Raw genomic sequence first — 20,498 nt, 5'->3', positions numbered from 1 at the left:
TCTCTTCAAACTCCCAATGAAGTATAGTCATTGTCTTGCCTTCTTTATAACTGCATTGATATGTTGGGACTAGGTTAGATCCTCAGAGATCTTGACACCCAGGAAACTGAAACTGCCCACTCTCTATACTTCTGATCCCTGTGAGGATTGGTGTGTTCCTTCATTTTACCCGTCCTGAAGTCCACAATCAGCTCTTTCATCTTACTGATGTTGAGTGCCAGGTTGTTGCTGCGGCACCACTCCACTAGTTGGTATATCTTATACCCTCTCGTCAGCACCTGAGATTCTACCAACAATGATTGTATTGTCAGCAAATGCATAATGGTATTTAAGCTATGCCTAGTCACACAGTCATGGATATATAGAGAGCAGAACAGTGGGCTAATCACACACCCGAGGTGCACCAGTGTTGATCGTCAGCGAGATGTTATCACCAATCTGCACAGATTGTGGTCTTCCACTTAGGATGTCGAGGATCCAATTGCAGAGGGTGGTACAGATGCCCAGTTTCTGCAACTTCTCAATCATGGGAACAATGAACAGTGATCCACCGTGGGATGTAGGTATTGTACATGGGGTACGTGATAGAATGTGGTGCTGTGAAATGGATATTTGAAAACTGCATTGTGCTCAGGGGACATCCTTGGGGAGTGGAATTGGATGCCAACATTTGTCATGTAAATATCATTCTGCTCTTTGAGGGAGGGAGGCAAACACAGGAAACTATAGCCTAGTTAGCTTGATTTTTGTGATTGGCAAGATGGTACAGTCCACTGTGAAGTATGAGGTTTCCGGGTACATGATAAAATAGGTCAGTCAGCAGTTTCCTCAAGGGGAAATGTTGCCTGATAAGTCTATGGGTACTCTGATGAAGTAACAGGCAGAATAGACAAAGGAAAGCCTATGGTATCACAGGAAATATACTAGCATGGGCACTGGCTGATTGGCAGAGGAACAAGGTCGGGAATAAAGATCTGGCAAGATGATGTTCTGCAGGGGTTGATGTTTAGTTTATTACTTTCATGTTATATGTTAAACAGAACTGAGGAATTTGTGGCCAAGTTTGCTGATGATGCAATGACAAGTAGAGGGGCAGGTAGTAGGGAGGAAGCCGGAGATCTGCAGCACATGGACTGATTAGGAAAATGGGCAAAGAAATGGCAGATGGAATACAGTGGAGGGAAGTGTAAGGTCATGCACCTTGGTACAAGGAATAAAGGCATAGACTATTTTCTAAATGGGGAGCAAATTCAGAAATCAGATGCACAGGGACTGAGCACTAGTGAACAATTCCCAGAAGGTCAAATTGCAGCTCGAGTTACTTATAAGTAATAAAGTTGAGGCTTTCTAAAGCATTCAATCAGACCATATTTGGAATAATGTGAGCAGTTTTCGGCCCCATAAATGTAAGAATGAATGTCCAGCATTGTAGAGGGCCCAGAGGGTTACAAAAATGAACCTGGGAACAAAAGGTTTAACATATGAAGTGTGTTTGATGGTTCCAGGCCTGTATCCACTGCAGTTTAGAAGAATGGGGGCAGGGGGACAGCATTGAGACCAACCCAATATTGTAAGGACTAGATCATGTGGACATGCAAAGCACATTTCCAATATTGAGGGAGTCTAGGACCAGAGGGCACAGCCTCCTAACAGGACATTCCTTTAGAACATGGATGAGAAGTTCTTTTGCCAGACCATGGTAAATCAGTGGAATTTATTTCTAAAAACAGCTCTAGAGGGAGGTCATTCAGTATACTTAAAGCAGAGATTGGTATGTACTTAGTAAGGGTGTTAAAAGGTTATGGGGAGAAAACACAAGAATGGGGTTGAAAGGGAAAATAAATCAGCCATGATCAAATAGAGGGCTGAATTCTGCTCCAAAATCTTATGGTTTTAAGATCTAAGACTGATTAGAAGAGTGGTGAGTACAGTCTCAGACTGAAGAGGCAAACTCATACACAACCAACAGCCTGACTCATATGTCCCAGGCTGTGCTGAGTTGGAACAGCCAATCTGCTCCTGGTTGCAAATGAACACAGCACCCCAACTCTGAAAGGCATCAGCCGGGCCGGGGTCTGATATTTCTCTGCTCAGGAGGCTGGCACATGGGCTTTGGCTGCATAGTAAGTGTGAGTCAACACCCAGGGCCCAAGCCTCCAGAAAGGAAGGAACAGGGAGTGTCTCCTGAGTGCAAGCTAGATCAAAGTTTGAAATCACTAGCAATTTAAAAGGATGGAAATCGCTGCATTAACAGGAAAGGGGCAAGCATAGGTTATTAAGCCTCAATACAAACTTGCACTGAAACCAGGAGAGAGGATAATCCTAGAGTTGACCCAGGCTTTTATCTCTGCAAACAGAAAATGCAGCAGTAGGGACCACTGTTTCATGATCTTACAGCAAATTATTGTAGCATTAATGTAAATACAGAATCTTTTTCTTTGCTATTCACTTGCCCAAACTAGTCTAGATTGAAGCCCAAACTCAGAGCAGCTGCCCAGTTGATGGTAACTCCTAGTTTTTAAGTAACAGCCCTTTTCCATTTCATGACAGCCAGAACCTGGCAGCTGAGGTTTGTATCAGTTTGAATATGCTTCAAATGGTATAGGTCCAACTAACCCAAGGTTGCGACACAATATTTATCACTGCCCCTTTCGAGTTGGTGGATGACTGTTTTCCCAGTGGCATCACTGAGGAATGAAATGAGCCTGCACTCATTACCTGATAGCTACTTATAGTGAGCCCTTTGCCATTGCTACTAATGGACAGGCCTTCAGTGTGAACCCAGCCCAGACAGATTCCACAACTCACCACCTACTATATTTGTTCTTGTAGGAATCTTTGAAATCTCAAAGAAAAAATGTCACAGAAAACTCCTGTAATGTGCCAAAAAACTTTTATTAAGATTTTATAAAAGGAATTTGTGTTGCATAAAAAACTTTTATTTAACGAAACATAACAGGAAATATAAAAGAAACAACTGCAAAGGAAAATGGAGAGCGAATTTGAACACCACAACACAAGAAGATGAGGACAGAGGCGGGATGAAGACAGAGGCGGGAAGGGGGAACGAAGATCTGGGTCTGTAATTTTAAACATGGCCATCTGCCCAGAACCCTGTGTGCACACACACAGAGGCTCCGCCTGTATCATTACACAAAACTTTCTTCAGTCAAGGACTCAGCACACTGGCTCATCTAAACAAGTACCCTCAATACCATCTCAAGTGAGGGCAACGTCATCACGTCAATCACAGTGCTTCAAGCTCTACGGAGCGGAATTGCAGGCTTTGTCCAACCTTCCTGCGAGGTCTTGCGTCCCAGGTCAACGAGGACGCCACTGGCATTCAGAGAACAGCCTAGAGGAGGCAAATATGAACGCTTCATGGGACCTGCTCTGAGGGTAAGGAACTTGTCTGCCCTACACTGTCCTACCGCCCACTCCCAGGGCAGATAGAGTCCTCCCACACTGCATTTGAAGAGTGCACCTCACAGCACCCATCTCCAACATATGCCCGAGTCAGGCGGAATGCAAGACTGCACCTGGTGTAAGCAAGGCCTTGAGCATGTTGTACTGCTGGAAACCAGCATTTCTGCATTCCAATTCTAACACCAACACCTCCTTCAACCTGGCAAAACTGGTGTCCAGTGAATGGCCCACGTGCAAGGGAGTGGAATGTCTAATGTAGAAGCTGTCAGTGTGATGTGAGACTGTGTGGTGTATTATTGTGCCTGTGTGGGTGTGTGCATCTTCATGAGATGTGTTGCAATCCTGTAGCCTAGTGGTCACCAACCTTTTAAAGCCCAAGATCCCCTACCTTGGTCTTAGTGAAAGGCAAGATCGACCCTACTAAATTGTTTGGACACATGCATGCGCACCAGGCAGAAGGGACCGGAAGTGGAGCCCCGCAGCCCCAGAAGCAGTTTCTCTTTGCAGGCAGCTTTCCGTAGCGGGAGTGTTGTTATGTTACCATTATCTTAACTGACTGACTGTTGCACTCAGTGTGATGACTGGGGCTGAATACTTTGTCAGTTCCCTGAGATTTGGTTCAAACTACAGCCAGCCAGTCTGACACAATCTGTGAGGTGTCTGTCAGTAAGACAGCTCATGTACTTAGATCTAATAATTTTCATCTGTTGCAGCACAGCACCCTCAGCAGTGACAGACTGAATATTTGAATGGACAGTTCCCTTTGTTAGACTGAATGCTGAACCTGCCACGTTTTTCCAGGTGTTCTGTATTGTTACTGAGGCTGTAGTATAAGTTTCAGAGGTACACAAGCTAATGACACCACTGGTTTTTGTTTCCCAGTTCTTGTACATTTGGGGAACGTTGGAATTTAAAGGGGGAGAAGTATTGTAATGTGAGCATTATCAGACATCCCATCCTGCAAAAATTCATTTCAGGGAGGTAGCACCACCAATTTGCAGGAGACTCCCGGGAGAGGTGGGATGTCTGCAATAGAGTGGCTCCTTAGCAGCTAGCCAGCTAGTTTAAATAATGTTAGCTATGCTAATGTCACCTGTTAAACTCACCTCAACATGTCTTTTACAGTCATTTAACCCACCATGGGCAATAGAAAAGTCACTGTTGCAAACAGTGCAGCGAGCAATACTGTCATTATTTTTGACCCCTATTAGGCAGGGGTACACTTTAGTGTAATCTGGGGTGAAATACATTTTATATTTTCCTTTTCTTGGAAAACTCTGCCATGGTGTGCTCTCTCTTTAAAAAACGAGATTTCAGGGATATTGTATATAATTTGTGGGTATCAGGGAGCCGCTATCAATATGCAGGAAACTCCCAGGAGAGGTGGGATGTCTGCATTATAAAGATAGGTTGATGCCGATTAGGATAATGGTGATATAGCGGTGCTCCCGCTGCAGACAGCTGTTTGAGGGGAGAGGTCGTTTCCAGGTTGCAGGGCTTTGCTTCCAGTCTTTTCTGCCCGGTGCACATTTTCCCCCCCAGGATCTACCGGGGAAGTCTCAAAGGTCGACCGGTCGATCGTGATCGACTGGTTGGCAACCACTACTATAGCCTGTACAAAGAACTTTTTCCTTCATGTCTGTCCTGCTATGCTCCATTCTGCACTGGGAACATTGGAGCCGCAGAGGAACTGGGAAAATATGATACATTTTTCTAAATAAACCAGAAAAGGTCCAGTTCCAATAGTTTACAGAAATCTGTCCTCTGGGAGTGGCTGCATTAGTCAAATCAGATATTTGTAAGTTTTTAAAAATTAAGTCTATGTGTAACTTTGCATAGTCAGTTAATGTTTAATTTTCATTATGTGCACTAAGGGTCAGGGATTAGATACATGGAACTGGTAGGAGACACTTAAAAACTTGTTGAGGTTGGACCAGAGGTGTTTACTGGCTGTTCCCCTCACTATGCCTCAGCAGTTACTGTGGTCATTTCATACTTAGAGAGAAAACCAAAATAATTCCATTGTAATTATTCAAAGTTGAAATATTGCCTGAAGTCATCAGGTATAAACTAAAATCCTTAAACATCTGAATAATGCAAAATACAGCACAGAAGTGGTTCGATTGACAGAATGCACCAAGCCCCAAATGTCCAGTGACTTCCAATACATCTTCCCAATATCCAAAAAGCACAGCAAGCTGTTATCAGTATAAACAATGCCACCACCCCTTCAAATATTAATTATCATGTTCACATTCCACATTACTCCCTTCTCTTCTGAGAGGCAGTGACTTAGCTGGGATAAAGGTCTGTAGGAGCTAACAGACAGACCCCACTCCTGCACCTACAGGTCAGTTAATCATCAGACAGTAGTTGACCCTGCTGGTGCCAGGAGAGATGAGAGGGTTGAGCAAACTTGGCTTGGATGTCCCCTCTGCACCCTCATCCCACCCACTGGTCGATCTGCCTTCTGATGCTTGTTCCAGCAGAGGTCACTGATGCCGTTCAGGAATGGAAACACAGACAGATGTCTCCCCTGCTCGCCCACTCTGGTCACCGAGGATCACTGCCATCCTGCCTTGAAAGTGAATGCAAGGAATGCTTGGCCCAGTGGCTCAGTTATTCATCAGGCAGTGTATGCAACCCACTGAGCCACTGTCTTGATTGTGATTAATTTAACCAATGGGAAATTTAAAATCATTGAACAGCACCAGCTGTTAAGAATGTTAGTTTTTTTTGTAAATGCCAAGGGAATCAAATAAAGACTATTCAGCCACTCTAAGGGGTTGGGGTTGATTTGCAGGTACAGACTTGCATGAAAACAGACCTCCTAAATAACAATATTCACAAATCTGAATGGTTCTCCCCATGACTCCTTCCCGTTCACTCGTTACCTCACTAGTTCTACACAGGGTCTGGGCAGCTGCACCATCCTCTCAATACGGTGAGAACTTCTGTCGCTCAGACTTCTTAACCCCATTGGATGAGGGGATTTTGGCTGTGTAAGCTGACATGCTCCCAGAAGGCCCCGAGCTGGCTGCAGACAATGCCAGGAAGGGAACATTTTTCATGCCAAGGAGGCTGGAGATGGGAATGGCATAGGGGGCATTCAGCAGAGAGGATGGGAGGGCGGAGCTCATCGATGCCAGTGGGGAAGAGGCAGGGTTGGCAGGCTGAGAGAAGGTCATGTTGAGGTCAACTGGGGTCGTGATGGAAGCATTCTGGGAGGTGGTTTTAGCCATCTCTAAACTGTAAAGAAAGAGAGGTGGAGAGAGGTCAGGGTTATATTAGGTGAGAGGAATTGAAGAAGATTGAGTTAAGGAGGGTTGGTGAAGGATGATATTAAAACAAATGTAAGGATACATTATGCCACAGGTTCAATACTTCAGTATTGAATTAAAACACACACATACACAAGGCAATAAACACATGCAAGGGGGGCATTCTCAGCTCAATGACCTTCAACCACCTAAGACACCCCATCTTATGAAGGGTACACAGAATGGAGCCACACTCAGCCAGTTTCAGCCTTGGGTCCTGTCGCCGACCAGTAGACAGCCACAAACATCTACTCAAACCTCAGCTGAGGAAATGGCTTGGTGGGCAAACCAGCTCCAGTGTGCAAACCATTCTCTTCACCCCAAGCACAGAACAGGCATTTCTGGTTAGAAAGCTCTTCAAGTTATGTCCATCTTCTATAAAACCCATGAAAGTGGGATAAACTGGCTGGAAGGCTGCATCAGAAAGGGTTTTTGCTCTCACTACACATTTTGGTCTCTTCTCTCATCCCATTTATTCCTTTACTGGACACACCCAGTGCCTTCCAAATAAAGGTAACTATACAATTCACATTTCTTCAATCTGGCGATTTATTTCTTGAAAGGCCAGATTGTTTGTCTGAAAAGGGTCCTTGATGATTATCTGTGCTCACTGGCCTTGACTACTTTATTTGGGCTTCTCAATGACAAACCTAGTGACAGGGCACAATGCCAAATTTGACCAAAGAGTGGTGCATGGCTCAGGGGAGTGGAAAAGCAAACAGAAGGTAAAACATTGCAATACTGACCATTTTATCTTAAATTTTAAGTGTTCTAAGAAAGGTTGGTGAACTCATTAGAGTAGCCAAGGGAACCTGAACATTCAGTGTCTGTAATCTTAAAGTCTCTCACAGCTTCACCAACAATGGACAGACCCAAACCTCACCAACCAATACAGTCTCAGGTTCAATCCCCACTGTCAGCTGATTGAACCAATATCAGCCAATTAAACAGCCATCAGTGTTAAAGGTCTGGCTGGGATAGAAGGATAAAGAGGTTCAAGTTGGGGTAACTTACGCCAAGTTTTAGCCTGTGACCGAGCCAGAGCACACTTGACCTGCACCTTTAAACAATGCATAATGACAAACAGTCCTTTTGATACATCAGTGCTATCACTTAGGTGGGTTACTAGAGGGTAAACAGTATTTGTGAAACTGTACCCCAATACAGGAGGGGAGAAAATAAGAAACTAACCACAGAGCTGAAGCATTTCCCCAAACATCCCAACGTAGTGGCACTGCTGGTACAGCCACTGTCTCACAGCTCCAGAGACTCAGGTTCAATCCTGACCTCCGGTGCTGTCTGTGTGGAGTTTGCACGTTCTCCCTGTGACCGTGTGGGTTTCCTCCAGGTGTTCCAGTTTCCTCCCACATCCCAAATGCGTGCGGGTCGGCAGGTTAATTGACCACTGTAAATTGCCTCTAGTGGGTAGGTGAGGGGTAGAATCTGGGGGGAGGGGATGGGAAGTTGATGGGAATGTGGGGAGAATAAAAAAAATAGGATTAATATAGGATTTATGTAAATAATTGGTTGATGGCTGGCATGGACTGGGTGGGCTGAAGGGCCTATTTCAGTGCTGTCTCTATGATTATCAGTCTGAGAAGGGACAAACTGTGCCAGTACTCAGTCCAGCAAAGATCCTTGCAAGAAGGCAACGATCAGAGGCCTTTGCCTCCCATGGACGGGGGGGGGGGGGGGGGGGGGGGGGGAGGGAGGGGAAGGGAAGGAACGCAGGAGAGGAACTGGATTTCAGATCATTCTCCTAATGTGGAATGACACCTGCAGAGTCTGGGAAAATGAAAGCACGTGTGGGTGAGCTCAAAACAAGACTTCAATACATATTGAGAACCAAGTGCTCCGAACTGTCCCCCTCCCATGCACCCTGTTAATTTACTGGGTGCTTACATGAGTTGACTTGACTCCATCCACTGTGCCCTTCACTCTGTGCATAGCTCACCATAACCCAACATCAAACCTGTGCCTCCTGCCAGCAAGCTTCCTTCCTGTCTCTTTTATGTGCTACCTCTTCCATTACTGTGCTGGGCTAGGCCACTGGGTTTCCTTACCATGCGTTTATGAGGTACTGTGCCAAGTTGACGTTCAGGGCACCCCCCGTGATTGTAACGAGTCTCTCGGTCGAACCGTCAACCTGATTGTCGATCTTGATTTGAGCACCTGACATCTGCCGGATTTCGTTTATTTTACTGCCCTGTCTCCCAATGATGCAGCCTATTAACTGATGGAGGAGAAAATAGATCAGGAGTTACTGAGAAGACCAAACCACTACTGACATCTTTCTTACTCTTATTAAAAAGAAAATCCTTGGGTAGTGATCTAGCCCAAAGTACCAGGGAAAAGAACACAAACATTTCTGACAGCAGATACCACCATTAACACCATCTATAGTTATACAAATCTTAGAGCTTCCATACCCGGCCCCAAATGTGTCACCCCCCCCCACCCCCACAGGTCCAAATGTTCACTATACACAAGGTAAAGCCTGCCTCTTGTACATTGAGCCCAAACCACTAATCATTTGTCTTGGACCCAGTCTTCAAAGCACATTGCTTAACATTATGATCTGTTCTCAGTGAACATCTACCCTGCAGGAGCTGGGCTGAAACAGCCAAATGCACAGGAGCTTGGAGTTAGGTCTGAAAACCAACAGCTTGAGCTCCTTTGAGAATATGCGTGAGCATGTTGTATATTTTCTCCATACAATGTTGAATCTTCATAAGGGAGGCCCTGCATCATGATAGCATAGTGCTTAGTGTAACACTTCAACAGCACCGGCTCCAAGACCAGGCTTCAATTCCTACCACTGTAAGGAGATTGTATTTTCTCCCTTTGACTCTGAGTTTCCTCCCAAATTCCAAAGAAGACCTACAGTAGATTAGAGTGTTGTGGACATGCTATGAAGGCATTGGATCTGTGAAGACACTTGCAGGCTGCACAGCACAATCCTCACTGATTTTATGCTAAAAACACTTAGCAATGTGGAGCCGAGAAGGGAAGATCTGTGTTTCTTTTTAAAAAGCAGGCTAATAACTTGTTCTTATGTTAGTAAGCCCCTTTCCTGAGTGCATAGTGCATGATATGGGGGAGGAACAGCACCAAAATCCCACCTGAGCTTTTATGCCACACAAAGCAGATGATCAGAATCAGAAGACCAGAAAACAGAAGCAGAATTAAGCATTTGGCTCATTGTGTCTGCTCCACCATTCAATTGTGCCTGATCCTCCACCCCGCCCCCTCCCCCCCAGCCTTCCCTCTGCAACCTTTGATGTCATGTCCAAACAAGAACCTATCAATTTTTGTTTTAAAAACACCCAAAGACCTGGCCTCCACAGCTGCTTGTAGTAATAATCTTCAATCTTCGTATCATCTACAAACTTAGCTACAAAGCTATCATCTAAATCATTGACATACACCATAAAAAGAAGCGGTCCCAATACAGATCCCTGCAGAACACCACTAGTCACTGGCAGCCAACCAGAAAAGGATCCTTTTATTCCCACTTGTTGCCTCCTACCAATCAGTCAATGCTTTAAACCATGCCAGTAACTTTCTCATAATACCATGGGCTCTTAACTTGGTAGCAGACTCGTGTGGCACCTTATCAAAGGCCTTCTGAAAATCCAAACGTACTGCATCCCTTTTATCTACTGAACTTGTAATCTTCAGGTTCATCAGGCAAGATTTTCCCCTTAAGGAAATCATGTTGACTTTGTCCTATCTTGTTCTGTGTCACCAAGTACTCCATAACCTAGTCCTTAAGAAATGACTCCAACATCTTCCCAACCACTGAGGTCTGGCTAACTGGTCTACAATTTCCTTTCTTAAAGAGTGGAGTGACATTTGCAATTTTCCAGTCTTATGGCATCATGCCCGAGTCCAATAATTTTTGAAAGATCATTAAAATGCCTCCACAATCTCTACCACTACCTTTTGCGGAACCCCAGGGTGCAGTTTATCTGATCCAGGTGACTTGTGTACCCTTAGGTCTTATAGTTTTTTTAGCACCTTCCCCCTTGTAATAGTAACTGCATTCCGTTCTCTTCCTTCACACCCTTCAACATCTGGCACACTGCTGGTGCTTTCCACAACGAACCTAATGCAAAATACTTATTTAATTTATCTGCCATGTCCATGGCCCCCGTTATTTCTCCATCCTCATTTTTTAAGCAGCCCTCTCATCTCTATTTAGTTATTTAAACATGCTTAAAAAAAGTTGATATTGTTTGCTAGCTTGCTTTCATATTTTATCTTTTCCCTCCTAATGATTCTTTTAGTTGCTCTGTTGGTTTTTAAAAGCTTCCCAATCCTCTATCTTATTGCTAATTTTTGATTTGTTATATACTCCCCTAGGCATTCCACAAACTGACTCTCGAGTTCCATTACCAACCTGATTTTCCCAATTGACCCGCCCAACATTGCCCCTTTGACACACCTTTCATCATCAGTGTGACCAGCTCTGGCAAGGGTACCTACTAACAGCAAGTCCAGCAGCAACTATTAGTACTTCCTGATTTGAATAGTGCAAGAATAAAACATTGCAGCTATAAGTAAGGAGATGGAAGATTCAGCCCCATCACACCACCTAGATCCGAAACAGTTCAATCTCATTGCTAATTAATACCAGTCATCAGCCTCTTTAGAAGGTACAAGTATGATCTACTCAGAGCCCCAAACAAGAGATCTGAAGCTTACTCCTGAACAAATGTACTATCTTTTCAGATGAGAATGAACTGAGGCCTCTATTCACAGGCAGGAGCATCATGGCTTCAAGATGGCGGCGTGACGCAGTTTGCAGCGGCCTCTCCGGAGTTGTTATCTGTTATTTGTTAAGCGGGCTGCCGTGCACAATCCTAATCTGATGAAAAATGGACGTGGGAGCACAGAAGAACATCTGAAAATCTCCAGCAAGGCCGCCTTCATTGCTGCTGCTGTTATGAGGTCTGGGTCTCTGCTGGGAAGAACAGGCACCCAGTCCTCGGGGTTGTGTAGCCGGGGGCGTCGTAGTGCGCTCGGCAGAGGATGGTGCTCAGAGAGGCTGTGCCGGAGGAGATGGTCAGAAGCTCGGAGGTTCGATGGACTTGGAGTCCGCTGCAGTCGGGGCGCTTTTGCTGTGTGCTGCGTCTGTGAGGCTGGGTCTGGTGGCGCCGTGGAAGTCCATAGCGGAGGTATTCCCTTCTGCCACTTGTGTGGGATGACGAGTCTATCGGGACCCTGAGGACTTGTGGAAACTGTGTGGTGGTTTCTTTTGAACTTAGTCTTTTAACATCTTTGGACTATTTTTACTGTGCCCATGGTCTATTTAAAAAAAAAAAATCAATTTATGGTATTGTTTGCACTGTTGTAACTATGTGGTTTTGTGTAGGTCTCGTAGCTTTAGTTTTTGGTTTGTTGGATGGTAGAGTTGGTCTCCTGACTTGGTGTGTCTGGGTAGTCTTGTTTTGTCTGGGGGATTTGGAGCTCCTTTCCGGCGAACGCACTAAGATGGTAGTGTGATAATTAATAGGCAGCAGCCTCTCCAGACTCTGGATCTGGGGATTGCCAAATGTTATGTGGATTTTCTGGTGTAGTCTGTTTTTTCGTGCGCGATCATTCTGGAGGAACGTTGTTTCATTTTTTAACTGCATTGCAGTTGTAGTTTCTAAATGACAATAAACCAAAATTCAATTCAATTCATGATGCAAAATGTCTCAAGGAACAAGTATGAAGAGTAGTTCTCTTTGGTACTCTATCAAATATTCAGTAATATGAGAAGAATAAAGTAGGTTATTTCGTCATTGTCACTCTGCAGTTTGTAGGAGCTGACTATGAGCAAATTTGCTGCAGTTTTTCCTACGTTACAACACGGAGTGCTGAAGTCCTTTTATTGGTTGTAGAACCACAGGGTTGTGAAAGGCTTAGTATAAATACAAGGTTCCTCCTTTCATATTAGTGCAAATGTCCCTGATGTGGTTTCAAAATTACAGATTCTAGAATGCTCAGTACACTCTACATTATGTGCTCTGACCTCTAGCAGAGTTGGAGTGTCCCTCCAGCTCTGGCCTGGCATCTGTTTAGTGAAATAGATAGCTGTTCATTCTTGTCCTGGATTTCAAGAGGAGCTTGCTGTACGTTGTCTGGACAGCATTCCTTTCTGCCTTTGTCACTTGACACTCCTGGGTTTTGTGTGGTGCTGCTGACTGACTATTTATAAGCATGGTCTTCGCAGGGACTATGACCCTGCTTCACATTGAACACATGCCAGGAATTGCAGCTCAATTTCTGTCCACTGTCCTTCAGCAGGAGCAAAATAACAGATCACAGAATGGCAGTACCAGTCTCAAAGATTCACATGAGCACAGCTTAGCCAACTTCAGTCCAAACAGGGCATTGAGAACATTACAGCACAGTGCCAACCTTTCAATCTACTTTGATTAATTTAATCCTTCCTTTTCACATAATTCTCAATGTTTCCCATCATCCATGTGCCTATGTAAGTTTCTTAAACACCCTGATGTATCTGCCTCGACCACCAGCCTGATGGAGCGCTCCTCCCTCATGCTTACTTCCAAATTGTGCCCCAGATGTTAGTCATTTCTGCCCTGGCTGTCCACTCATTCCTGTACACTTCTACAAGGATAGTCACCACTCATCCCTCCTTTGCTCCAAAGAGAAAAGCCTTAGCTCACTCATACTATCATCATAAGACATGCTAATTCAGGCAGATCTAAAATCTCCTTTGCACCCTCTCAAAAGCTTCCACATCCTTCCTATGATTGAGCTAACAGTATTTTCTGCAGATTTGCTGTGACACTGTCTACATGCCCCATCCCAAATCAGTGGCAAGTTCAGTTCCTCAGTTGTAGTTTGAGCTGTTCATTTCACCTATAGGGCAAGATGAAGTCACCCTACTGATACAAAGCTGCAGCCTCCCATGTATTGTTGATGTATACACATCATCCACTTGTGATGAGGGAAGAGATTCACTGACTGAGGGCAGGACACTGGTGGAGCTGTGGTCTCATCTGGGGTTCAATCCTGACCTCTGGTGTTGTGTGATGTGTACGTGGTCTCCCCATGGCATGTAGGTTTCCTCAGAGTAATGGACGGGGATGTGCAGCAACCTCCCCCACCAACCACCCACTCTTTGGTAATTCTAGCAGAGCATGGAAGGCACAACAAGTAGCAAGAGTGATTATCCATTCCCCAGACTACACAACCGCTGGCATAGAGAAAACTAGAAAAAGATCAGAAAATACAAATCAACAAGTTAGCAACCCCCCCCCCCCCCCATACACATCCCTCCCCCGATCCAGAATCTTTTGCTTTTCCCTCTTGTCCGGATTGTTAATTTGCAGCATCAAAATGTTCAAACCCCTGGTTTAGAGATGAGTTATCACTGTACAATTCTCAATTCTTTAACCAATGCATTATCAATTCTTACGAAATCCTCCCAGATCCACAGTACTGTTCAGATTCTCAGTGTTAGGATAGCCTGAACAAGGCACTCAGTGTGGAGGAAAGAAGAACCCCAAAAACCCCTGTTGTTCTAAAGCTGCTGTTGCTGAAGTTCAGAAATATCCCCATATCAGAATCAGGTGTTGTTTCAGTCTGAGGCCGATGAGCAAAATTTTGACTGAGCGGCAGTGCAGAACTGACAAGAGATTCTCCCCTTTGGCTATGGCAATAAACAGATGATTCAGCTGGTCTCAGAATGATTCCAGTATTGGAAGAGCAGATTTTATCCCTTTCAAGCAAGCAAATATTTATCATTCAACTAATATTGAAGAATACCTCATTATTTCATTGTTATTTGTGGAAATAGGCTAGGTACAAATTAGCTTTTACAGTTTCAATATTACACAAACACCACTGTGAGATTATGAAAGGCATCAGAGCAATGCACATCTTGAATCTCAGATGTTAATCATTGGGCTAGCAGTCGGTGCATACACACAATCCCAGCTCATCTCCAACTCCCTCATCTGTGTGACACCAGTTTCACTTGAAACTGACTCAATGTGCCATGGCATAGTTTACTATAGAAATCTTACTAGTTGGCCTTGTTCACCTTAAGAGAATGTGGCACTACCTGTAAGTTAATCAGCAAAGTGCTTATATAATTTTGCAATCAAATTATCTAATCAGGCCATGGACCCAGAATGCAGCTACGTGAGTGTTAGTCCCAAGAATGGCAGAATGTACAAATTAGAGAATGGATCACATCAACTGCCTATTTACTAGGTGTAATCCAAGAGCAGGGCAGCAGAAACCCAGCACACCCAAGTCTACTTACGTCATTTGGAATCAGAAGTTCCTGAGATGTAGTCTGACCGCTGTTGTCCACTCCTGCAGGAAGAAAGGAACATAGCATGAAGACAGGGCACTGTCTAGCTTCAATCACCATCAAGGACATTATGCAATTTTACCCAATGGACAGTGAAAAGGTTTGCCAGTTTTCTCCAACAGCTTCACGGGCAAATTGAGCAAATTACTTGGGATGTAATGTTACAGACTCCTTTAGTCGTAGAGCACCGCAGCACAGAAACAGGCCCCTTTGGCCATCTTCCATGCCAAACTGTCATTCTTCCTCGTCCTCGATCCATCATGGACCATAGCTCTCCATACACCACTGAAATACTTAATTTCTCCTGAATGCTGAAATCAAACTTGCATCTGCCTCTTCCACTGGCAGCTAGTTCTGCACTCATGCCACCCTCTGAGTTAAGTTCCCCCTCAAACTCCCCTTTATTGAAGCTTTCATTCCCTAGTCTCTTCATATATACCCAGTTCCTCACAGCCACCATCATATGCTTGTACTCTTGTTTCTAATAATCCCTGCCCTGACCCCCATCCAAACGAGACAGCCATATTCTTTCACAATGACTGGTATTATGTCAAACGGACAGCTTCAGTCCCCACTGTATGTGGTTCAGTACCACTCACTCTACTGAGTCGATTAAACAGATAAAGCAGAGGCTTCTGGCTGAGAGCTTATTGTTCCAGATACAGGACTGCTGGGTAGAGTGCAGCTTCACGCTGTAATGAACTGACAAAGTACTTTGTACATACCGGAGAATGAGGATGACGACTGGCTCACTGTGTTGTAGGAAGCATGTTGAGCAGCCAACTGATGAAGCTTGGACAACTACAAAGTAAATGCAAGAAGGTATCAACCAAAGTTAATTTTGAGTGTCGAACTTTATGATTGTCTCACTCTCAAACTTCTGATTCTGTAATATCAACTTGGCACCTGCCCTTAACAGAAGAGTTGTCAAGGTAAGGGATAGAGCACAGCATCTAGAGTAAATGTCACAGGTCTGGTCTCCTTTGCTAAGGAACACAGGCATGTGGAAAAGGGTGAGCAACAAAGATTTGTCATGTGAGTTCCTGGGACTGGGGGCGGGGGTGGTTGCACTGGGGCTGATGTCTTATGACAGAACGTCGAGTGCAGGAAACAAGAATGGGTTTTATTTAAACATACCACCAGGGATGATGGTAAAGGCAGATACATTAGGGGCATTTCAGAAACTCTTAGATAGGCACACAGATAGAAAAATGGAAAGCTATGTAGGAGGGAAAGAGATTGATTTTAGTGTAGTTTAAAAGACTGGCATAACATTGTGGCCAAAAGGCCTATACAATGATATGTTCATACAAAATTCTGGCAGGGTAGATGAGGGATTGATAGTTTCCTGGCAAGGGCATTTAAAACCAGGGGTAATTCAGGACTGATATGAAAACAAACACTTCACCCAAAGGGCGCCAAATCTTTGCAATTCTCTATCCAGGAAGGTGATGGAAGCTTAGTCACTGAGTGAATTTAAGACAGAGAGATCGGCTTTTGGATAGAGGAAATTAAGGGGCGTAAAATCAATACAGGGAAGTCCTGAAGTCACAGATGTTATTGAATTCTATATCTGAATGCACGAAGTGTCAGAAATAAGGCGGATGAGCTTGAAGCCCAGGTGCGAATGGGTAACTATGATGTTAGGATAATGGAGACATGGCTGCAGGGAGATCAGACCTGGGAAATGAATGTTCAAGGGTATACGTGCTATTGTAGGGACAGAAATGTGGGCAGAGGGGGTGGGGTGGCCCTGTTGGTGAGGAATGAGATACAGTCCTTTGCAAGGGGGGGGACATAGGGTCAGGAGAAGTAGAGTCTGTGTGGATAGAATTGAGGAACAGTAAGGGCAAAAGGACCCAAATGGGTGTTGTCTACAGGCCACCAAACAGTAGCATGGATATTGGGTGCCAGTTGAATAGGGAGTTAACATTGGCATGTGGCAAAGGTAATGTCGCAGTAGTTATGGGGGATTTCAACATGCAGGTGAACTGGGAGAATCAGGTTGGTGCTGGACCACAGGATAGGGAGTTTGTAGAGTGCCTATGGGATGCATTCTTGGAACAGCTTGTACGAGAGCCGACCAGGGACAAGACTATTCTGGATTTAGTGTTATGTAGTGAACAGGATTTGATAAGCTATCTTGCAGTAAGGGAGCCATTAGGAGGTAGTGATCATAATATGATAAGTTTTTATCTGCAATTTGAGAAGGATAAGGGCAGCTCGGAGGTGCCAGTGTTGCAGTTGAACAGGGGAAACTATGGATCCATGAGGGAGGAGCTGGCCAAAGTTGACTGGACGGATAGCTTAGCAGAAAAGACAGTGGAACAGCAATGGCAGGTATTCTTGGGAATAATGCACAAGGTGCAAAATCAGTTCATCCCCCAGAGAAGGAAGGATTCAAAGGGGGGAAAGGGGCCACAGTGGTTGACAAAGGAAGTCAGAGATTGCATAGCATTAAAAAAAAGTATGACAGAGCTAAGGTGAGTGGGAGGACAGATGATTGGGAAGTTTTTAAGGAACAACAGAACTTAACTAAAAAGGCAATATGGGGAGAAAAAATGAGGTACGAACGCAAGCTAGCTAGGAATATAGCAAAAGCTTTTTTAGGTATGTGAAGAGAAAGAAGATAGTTAAGAACAATGTTGGGCCCTTGAAGAATGAATTAGGTGAAATTGTTATGGGAAACAGAAATGGCAGAAGAATTTAATGAGTACTTTAGATCTGTTTTCACTAAGGAAGACACAAGCAATCTCCCAGATGTATGGATGGGCCAAGGACATAGGGAAACAGAGGAAATGAAACAGATTGACATAAGGAAGGAAACGGTGATGAGAAGACTGATGGGACTGAAGGCTGACAAATCCCCAGGTCCAGATGGTCTGCATCCTAGGGTACTAAAGGAGGTGGCCCTGGAAATTGCGGATGCATTGGTAATCATTTTCCAATGTTCCTTAGATTCAGGATCAGTTCCTGAGGATTGGAGAATGGCTAATGTTATCCCACTTTTTAAGAAAGGAGGGAGGGAGAAAACAGAGAACTATCGACCTGTCAACCTGACATCGGTGGTGGGGAAGATGCTAGAGTCCATTATTAAGGATGAAATAGTGGCATATCTCTATTAGCAGTGATAGGATTGGGCCGAGCCAGCATGGATTTACCAAGGGTAAATCATGCTTGACTAATCTGTTGGAGTTTTTCGAGGATGTAACCAGGAAGTTAGACGGGGGGAATCCAGTGGATGTAGTGTACTTTGATTTTCAGAAGGCATTTGATAAGGTCCCACATAGAAGATTGGTGGGTAAAATCAAAGCTCATGGCATCGGGGGGAAGACATTGACATGGATAGAAAACTGGTTGGCAGATAGAAAGCAAAGGGTAGCGGTGAATGGGTGTTTCTCGGAATGGCAGGTGGTGACTAGTGGGGTGCCACAGGGCTCGGTATTGGGACCACAGCTGTTTACAATTTACGTCAACGATTTAGATGAAGGCATTGAGAATAACATCAGCAAATTTGCTGATGATACTAAGCTGGGTGGCACTGTGACATGTGATGAGGATGTTAGGAGAATTCAGGGTGACTTGGATAGGCTGGGTGAGTGGGCAGATACTTGGCAGATGACGTTTATTGTGAATAAGTGTGAGGTTATCCACTTTGGAAGTAAGAACAGGAAGGCAGATTATTATCTGAACGGTGTAGAGTTAGGTAAGGGAAAAATACAAAGAGATCTAGGAGTCCTTGTTCATCAGTCACTGAAGGTGAATGAGCAAGTGCAGCAGGCAGTGAAGAAGGCTAATGGAATGTTGGCCTTTATTACAAAGGGAATTGAGTACAAGAGCAAGGAAATCCACTTGCATTTGTACAGAGCCCTGGTGAGACCACACCTGGAGTATTGTGTACAGTTTTGGTCTCCAGGGTTAAGGAAGGACATCCTGACTGTAGAGGAAGTGCAGCGTAGATTCACGAGGTTAATTCCTGGGATGTCCGGACTGTCTTACGCAGAGAGGTTAGAGAGACTGGGCTTGTACACGCTGGAATTAAGGAGATTGAGAGGGGATCTGATTGAAACATAGAAGATTATTAAGGGATTGGACAAGATAGACACAGGAAATATGTACCAGATGCTGGGAGAGTCCAGTACCAGAGGGCATGGTTTGAGAATAAGGGGTAGGTCATTTAGGACAGAGTTAAGGAAAAACTTCTCCCAGAGAGTTGTGGGGGTCTGGAATGCACTGCCTCGGAAGGTAGTGGAGGTCAATTCTCTGGATGCTTTCAAGAAGGAGCTAGATAGGTATCTTATGGATAGGGGAATCAAGGGATATGGGGACAAGGCAGGAACCGGGTATTGGTAAGGAATTGATCAGCCATGATCTCAAAATGGTGGTGCAGGCCCGAAGGGCCGAATGGTCTACTTCTGCACCTATTGTCTATTGAATGGCAGAGCACTGAAGTGCTGAACAGCCCACTCCTGCTTTCATTATGTTCAGCAAGTGGGAGGCAGAAAGAATAATGGTGTCTACCCCGAATGTGATGGTGGGACTGGCATGACCAAATAGACATAAAATCTCAGTTTCTGCCTTGTGCCTTTTCAAGAGATTGGGAAATTGTACTCCTCCCATCCATTCAACATGGAACACTTATTCCGAGCTGCTGTTTTGAGCCAAAGGTTTTTCTGACGCAGTACAAGATTTGTCTGCAGCAACAGACTTCAATACCCAATCCCAAAGGACTTCTCAAAACAGTGTTTTGTTTACAAGCTATAACTATTTGAATTACACTTACATCAGGATGAGGGACCGCAAACTGTCCCTGGACGGTGTAGGCCTGAAAGAAAATTTAAAGCATAAGACATTGTTTGAATAAACATCTCACTGTAGTTGCTGAGCACTCAAAGGCTTAGCAAGCAAGCAGCTGGAACGAAGTGACTAGAATCTCTTGCCCTACCATGCAACTACAGAAATTTAAGTCACAATGATTTATTTTCCTAGGACAGAAATAGCTAATATGAGGGGTGTAATTTTAAGATGATTGGTTAAAGTATAGAAGAGATGTCAGAAGGACCACCCCCTCTCTCCCCAATGCTGAGTGCGTGGAACGCCTTTATCAGGGTGATCGTACAGGCAGAAACATTAGGGACATTTAAGACTCTCAAGATAGACAGGCACATGGATGAAAGAAAAATGGAGGCCAATGTGGGCGGTAAGGCTAAATTGATCTTAGAGTAGGTTAAAAGATCATCACAACATCATGGGCCAAGGGCCTGCACTGTGCTGTAATGTTCAATGTTGTAGGTGCTAGGTGTTTGGCACTTTGAATACATCCCTTCAAAAACAGAATTCAGGCTAGTCCATAGCTTTGTACATTTTGCTGTTCAAGAGCTCAAACAAGCACTTTGTAAATGTTGTGAAGATTT

General features: G+C 44.4%; 1 protein-coding gene across 8 annotated transcripts in view; it reads right to left on the bottom strand.

Moving 5' to 3' along the window:
* Positions 1-2,876: 2,876 nt before the first annotated feature.
* Positions 2,877-20,498, bottom strand: part of pcbp4 (poly(rC) binding protein 4) — a 91,009-nt gene continuing 73,387 nt past the window's right edge. For 5 of the 8 annotated variants that reach the window (XM_073072543.1, XM_073072539.1, XM_073072535.1 and 2 more), the window contains 5 exons: positions 19,868-19,909; positions 15,810-15,885; positions 15,034-15,086; positions 8,810-8,979; positions 2,877-6,675 (listed from right to left, as the gene is read on the bottom strand). In XM_073072543.1, the coding sequence (XP_072928644.1) occupies positions 6,363-6,675; positions 8,810-8,979; positions 15,034-15,086; positions 15,810-15,885; positions 19,868-19,909 (654 nt within the window). In that variant the 3' untranslated portion in view covers positions 2,877-6,362. Of the gene's footprint in view, positions 6,676-8,050; positions 8,190-8,809; positions 8,980-15,033; positions 15,087-15,809; positions 15,886-19,867; positions 19,910-20,498 lie in introns of those variants that run through there. The other 3 variants (XM_073072536.1, XM_073072541.1, XM_073072542.1) reach the window with 3 other exon arrangements.

This window comes from Hemitrygon akajei, chromosome 19 (genome assembly GCF_048418815.1).
Source record: "Hemitrygon akajei chromosome 19, sHemAka1.3, whole genome shotgun sequence".
Classification (NCBI taxonomy): domain Eukaryota; kingdom Metazoa; phylum Chordata; class Chondrichthyes; order Myliobatiformes; family Dasyatidae; genus Hemitrygon; species Hemitrygon akajei.
The sequence above is the reverse complement of the archived record's forward strand: the minus strand, read 5'-3'. Positions and strand labels throughout refer to the sequence as shown.